Below are 6,028 nucleotides of genomic sequence, written 5' to 3'. Positions count from 1 at the left end.
TGTTAGATGAATTACCTCAAATACTGAAGAGAATAAAGTTGAAATTGAGTGGTTTAAACTTTCATTTGAGTCAATCCCATGAGCAAAAATATACTCAAAATTAATAAACAGCTATAATACTTCTCATTCTACTGAATACATTCTTTTGAAAACAGATGTTTCTACTTCATCTCATTGGATTGTTACATGTTCCATATGTGTTTCTGAAGGTTCTACAGTGAAACATCATATGGAATTCATGAACTTGTTATAAGTATTTTTGTGTCAATATTTGGAAAAATTTAAGTAACATCAATATTGTCTAATTCTCCCTTTCTATTTACTTCACTCCATATGACACTCAGGTATCCCCTGTGAGATTTTTAGATATTAGTCACATAAAATACCACTTCATGTTTATTTAAACCAGGGAGTATATTTTCCAAAGAATTACTGAACAAAGTGTTTTCCCCAGTTTATTTTCCATCTGGGAGTTATAAAATGTCTTGAAGTTTCTCTTATGACATCTCTTTCTACTGGTATTTTCATATCATAGGGCTTTTATTCATGATTTGTTTCCTATCTTTTTGTGGGTAATATGAGGTGTAGTAATTTTCTTCCTTCTATTTAGAAATGGTAGTTTGCTGTTTTGTGTGTTGAAAATAAAACTGTACTTCCAAGCTGCCCTACTTAACTATTCATTTTGTAAAGTGCCTTATTTCCTGGATTGCCATTGCTATTTTATCTCTGATATTTCTATGTCAATTTTTCCTCTGATCATGATCTGCAGTGTGCCTTGAGTGAATGACATGTCATTTTCTACCCTTCTTCATGTACCCTTGCTTCTGCATGATTTTTAAGAGCCTATGTTTCTGGGTACAATGATAAGGTTCATAGTCATTTTCTCTTACCACTCTAAATGTCACCTTCCATGTTCTCTTGTGGTCAGAATGTTGACAAGATTTCTGATATCCTTTGGTTTGTGGGATCTTTTTGTATGGTATAGCATTGACCAAAACAGAGTTGCTTTCTTTTCTTTTCAGATTTCTGTTTTTGACAACTAGATGTGAAATTTCAACAAGAATTCCAGGTTTTTATTTTTATTTATTTATTTTTTCCTGCGTGAGAAACTCAGAGAAGAGCAACGAGAACAATGAATGCTTTTGTGATAAATGCTCTCCAGGTCAGTGTGATATCCACAGTTCTCTGAAAATTGTTCTTATTATTGAAATAATTTAGATTTTTGATTCTCTACCACTGTCAATGTTATAGAAGATATCTGCTTTTTTTCTTTTCTTATATTCAAGATTATGTCTTTAAATCTTTCAACTATGTAGCAGGGACTGGCCCCATTATATTTTCCTTGATTTTATACTGTGAGGGTGTGAAATTCCATGGACTTTAGACTTGATGTATAAAGTTCTAAAACACAAGCTATTGTAAATGACACTCAAGAAATATATTGATGGCCATTTTTCCATAGAATGGAGTTGTATTCTATTTGAATAATGAGGTAGGGCTGTCTCATGTGCCAAATAGTTCCATTTGGGGAATGGACAGTTTTCCAGAAACAGGCTTGAGAACATGGACATAACTATTACATGGACCTTTTCAGTGATGTCATGGAGCACTTTATAGAGAGTAGAATTAGAAAAGACTCTCTATCCTGAACCCTAATCGTAAATATTTTAGCACCTAAGAGAGCCCAGATGATGGAAGGAATATGTGGCTTATCTTACTAGAAAGTTGTTGTGTCTGTGAAGAAATGATGTTTACAGTATTTTGGTTTTCTCTTTTTGTCATATTATGTCACACAATGATGAGGCGTGTGGTGACACTGGAAATGTATGAGTCTCAGGAGAGATTTCTATTGTGTAACTCTCTTTAGAAAATTCTTGTTTTTTCTTCATCTTTTCTTTCATTAGCAGAAGGGACCAAGCAGTGCTGTCTCCACATTTGTATGGCAATATGTGGAATATATTAGTAAGAATTTTCTAGAGAGTAGTGTCTTGGTTCTACACATAAATTATCAGACTAATTATTCATATTTAATGATTGTGATAAATCTTTTATCTGCTATTCGGGTCTTAGAAAACATCAGAAAATTCATGGAGGAGAGAGACCCAATGGGTGTAAACATTACATTATGTCTTAATATTCATTGTCTTTGAAAGAGTAGCAATACAGCACTGCTAGGAAACTCTTGTCCTTTAAAAATTGCTGTGCCTCATCAATATCACAAACATCTCTCTAATTCAATACTTTGTTTGTTTGATTTCCAAGTAATCATTTTTTGAAGCTCTGAATGGAAAATATGTAACTTTCCATTACAGGGTCTGTTATCATTCAGGGATGTGGCTGTGGACCTCTCACAGGAGGAATGGGACTGTCTAAACTGTGCTCAGAGGTCTTTGTACATGGATGTGATGTTGGAGAATTACAACAATGTACTTTTTGTGGGTAAGAATTCTCTTCTCATGGAATTCCTGATTCATCCTTTTGATTTCCCTACTTTGTGTATCTATAAACTATGTGAAACTAGAAAATGCCAGAAATGAGAGAAATTGTAGTTAGCAATATAACCTTTTAATGGTGCTTCATTTATATTTTCTGTGTTCTTTTTTCATTTTTGTTTTTTTGTTTTTTTCCAGACAGGGTTTCTCTGTGTAGCTTTGGAAGCTGTTCTGGAACTCACTCTGTAGACCAGGCTGGCCTCGAACTCACAGAGATCTGCCTGCCTCTGCCTCCCAAGTGCTGGGATTAAAGGCATGGGCCACCGAACCCAGCTCATTTTCCCTGTTCTATAGAATAGAAACTAATGCTATATTTTCTGTGATCTCTTTAGCCTTCCTATGTATTAGTCAAAGGACATTTCAAAGATCAAAGAATATTGAATTTTCTCTGCATGAAATTAGAATAATTTTATTTTGTTACTGGATTTAACTCCCATAATCATCTATTTTTGATTATAAACAAAGCAAAAGGTTTTAGAGAAAGTGCTGTGTGTTCAGCTTATTTATTTATTTTGTGATATGATTGCTATGTTCAGTATTAGCACAGCATGATTTTAATATTTTCACTTTGGAGGCTAATTAAGAGTCCATGGTGAGTTCCATGCCAATCTGGGTTATGTGTTTCAAGTTATGTGACTCTCTTAAATACCCAAAAGCAGGGAAACATGTTTCAGATAATTCTCCACAGTGCTTCTTTCTCAAGTTTTTTCTTTCCCAAATAACTATGTGTCTGACCAGCTACATGGTACAGTTTCTGTATAAGAATGAGAAGTCTCTACACAGGACTGACCTATGTCCTCTACATCTGTATGACAGTTGTTTAGTTTGGTCTATTTGTGTGTCTCCTGGCATTGGGATCAAGTCCTTCCCTAATGCTTTGGCTTGCTATTGGGAAATTATTTCTCAGAGTTGGTTCCTTCACACAGCGTTAATAGAAATGAAGGGGATTAGATATACCTAAACTTAATTTGAGATGCTTTGTTGACACCCATGTGAGGCCTGCCTCTTTTAGAATACAACTGAGGAGTTGATGGGGAACAATGTGGAGGCAGGGAGATGGAACAGGAAGAGTGGAGGGAAGGAAAACTGCAGTCAGGATGTGAAAATGTGGGAAAAAAGAATGTAAGAAAAGTATGTGTATGTTATTTTAGTTCTAGTGGTTTGATGTTGGTCAGATTGGAGATTCTTAAAAGCATCCATTTAGTGATTGTAAAATGGAAAATTCCCGTTAATAGTGCTGTCCCTGAAAGTTACTAGTTTATTTGTCATAGAAAACCTAAGAAAACATTAGTTAATTGAATCTGTTACTCATGCATTAATAGCTATTATTCACAATTTTACTAATTTTTCAGAGAACCATTGCAGTAGTGGTAAATGTGAGAAGCAATTCCATCAAGACACAAAGCACTTTATCCATGATCATCAAAATATCCAAGAAAAGATTTATAAATGTAATGAGCTTGCCAATGTGATTCGTGAATCCTGGCAATGTACACCTTATGACACATGTGACACTGCAGATAATTACAACAAGTACAGATTTGGAAACCACAGGGATGCCTGTTTTGCCACCTTAAATCTCAATAGACCAAAAACTAGGAATGCTGGAGAAGAACCCTGCAAATATGAAGAGAGAATAACCTGCTTAAATTTGTGTTCCATCATTAGTCAAAATCAAAGAGTTCATAGACATATGGAAGAACACAAAAGTACTGAGTATGATAAAGCTTTTGACTCTAAAACAGAAATCTCACTGAAAGAAACAGACCATGGGAAGAGACCACACCAGTGCTGGAAAGGTAGAAAATGCTTCAAGACTCACTCAAGCTTCATTGGGCATCAGAGAACCTATACTAGACTAGAGAAACCCTATAATTGTACAAAATGTAGTAAATCATTTCTTCACTTTTTTCAACTGAAAGAACATTATAAAATACATGGAAGAGAAAAACTCTGTGAATGTACAGAATATAATAAGTGCTTTTCTCATACATCAAACTTGGAAAGACATTACAGAATCCACACTGGACAGAAACCTTACAAAAGTAGTGAATGTGACAAATCCTATGGTTCCTCGTCTCTGAGAAGACATCATAGAATGCACACAGGAGAGAAAGCTTGTAATGAATGCGAGAAACCCTTTACCACAAACTCTGATCACAAAACACAAAAGAGAATCCACACAGAAGAGAAACCTTACAAATGTAGTGCATGTGACAAATCCTTTTCCTCAAAAGGCAATCTAAGAATTCATCAGAGAATCCATACAGGAGAGAAACCTTACAAATGTAGTGAATGTGATAAATCCTTTTCCAGGAAAGACCATCTTACACATCATCAAAGTAGTCATACAGGAGAGAAGCCTTACAAATGTAGTGATTGTGACAAATGCTATATCCAGAAAAGTCATCTTAATATTCATCAGAGACTTCATAGAGAAGTGAAACCTTACAAATGTAGTGAATGTGACAAATACTTTACTACAATCTCTGATCATAAAACACATCAGAGAAGCCATACAGGAGAGAAACCTTACAAATGTAGTGAATGTGACAAATTCTTTACCTCAAACGGCAGTCTAAGAATTCATCAGAGAATCCATACAGGAGAGAAACCTTACAAATGTAATGAATGTGACAAGTCCTTTTCCAGGAAAGACCACCTTACACATCATCAAAGTAGTCATACAGGAGTGAAGCCTTACAAATGTAATGATTGTGACAAATGCTATTCCCAGAAAACTCATCTTAATATTCATCAGAGAATTCATAGAGGAGTGAAACCTTACAAATGTAATGAATGTGGCAAATCCTTTACCCAGAAAGGATATTTTACAATTCATCAGAGAATACACAGAGGTGAGAAAAATTACAAATGTAGTGAATGTGATAAATCCTTTTTGCATGGCTCATATCTTAGAAGACATCTCAAAACTCATAAGTGAGAAAACTTACATAATGTAGTGAGTGCTAGAAATCCTTTACATGAAAAAGAAGCTTGGAACGCAACAGAGAGAATATATATATATATTTATTTATTTGAGAGACTTTATAATGCAGCAAATGTGAAAAAAAAACCTTTAGTGTTGACTCATCTCTCAGAATGTGTTGTAAGTATGTGATTGTAGTCTGAAATCTTAGTGTTAATAGTATCAAATTTGGGCCAGGGTTGGAGTCTAGCACTAGTTGACCAGAAATATCCAGAGTGTATGGAGGTGCATGGCAGACAGATAAGACTCACGGTAAGAGTAGGAAGTAACTTGGAGTTTTTCAGTCTTTTTGGTTTTATATGGTTCGATGGACACTCTTTTATGCTGGGCCTCTGGCCAAAGAGGAAGTTAGTTGTTTGCTTCTTGCCCTCTGAACTGGTAGGTTTTCACCCCACCATTCTAACTCCTGACCCAGATTCAGCAAATAAAACAATTGAGACTTAGTTTAAAACTACTTATTGTGACTGTTGTAGAACCAATGCCAACAAGACCAGACACCCCAGTAGGGCTCTGCCTGAGCAACACAGTTTTCAGTCAGGGCTGTGGG

At 35.3% G+C, this 6,028-nt stretch overlaps 1 protein-coding gene across 1 annotated transcript; it reads left to right on the top strand.

Moving 5' to 3' along the window:
* Window positions 1-1,108: 1,108 nt before the first annotated feature.
* LOC127215573 (zinc finger protein 883) lies at window positions 1,109-5,447 on the top strand. Its single transcript, XM_051175977.1, has 4 exons — window positions 1,109-1,162; window positions 2,313-2,439; window positions 3,845-4,381; window positions 4,460-5,447. Exons 1-4 carry the CDS (start codon window positions 1,133-1,135, stop codon window positions 5,434-5,436), a joined length of 1,671 nt encoding a protein of 556 aa, XP_051031934.1. The 5' UTR covers window positions 1,109-1,132; the 3' UTR covers window positions 5,437-5,447.
* Window positions 5,448-6,028: the final 581 nt, after the last annotated feature.

The sequence above is a fragment of the Phodopus roborovskii genome, unplaced genomic scaffold (assembly GCF_943737965.1).
Source record: "Phodopus roborovskii unplaced genomic scaffold, PHOROB, whole genome shotgun sequence".
Classification (NCBI taxonomy): domain Eukaryota; kingdom Metazoa; phylum Chordata; class Mammalia; order Rodentia; family Cricetidae; genus Phodopus; species Phodopus roborovskii.
The sequence above is the reverse complement of the archived record's forward strand: the minus strand, read 5'-3'. Positions and strand labels throughout refer to the sequence as shown.

What these genes read in the sequence shown, in the direction of transcription:
- LOC127215573 (XM_051175977.1), top strand. Translation starts at nt 1,133, where the DNA reads ATGAATGCTTTTGTGATAAATGCTCTCCAG. An exon ending in TTGTGATAAATGCTCTCCAG is followed by an intron (nt 1,163 to 2,312) that starts GTCAGTGTGATA and finishes TTTCCATTACAG; the next exon opens with GGTCTGTTATCATTCAGGGA. An exon ending in CAACAATGTACTTTTTGTGG is followed by an intron (nt 2,440 to 3,844) that starts GTAAGAATTCTC and finishes CTAATTTTTCAG; the next exon opens with AGAACCATTGCAGTAGTGGT.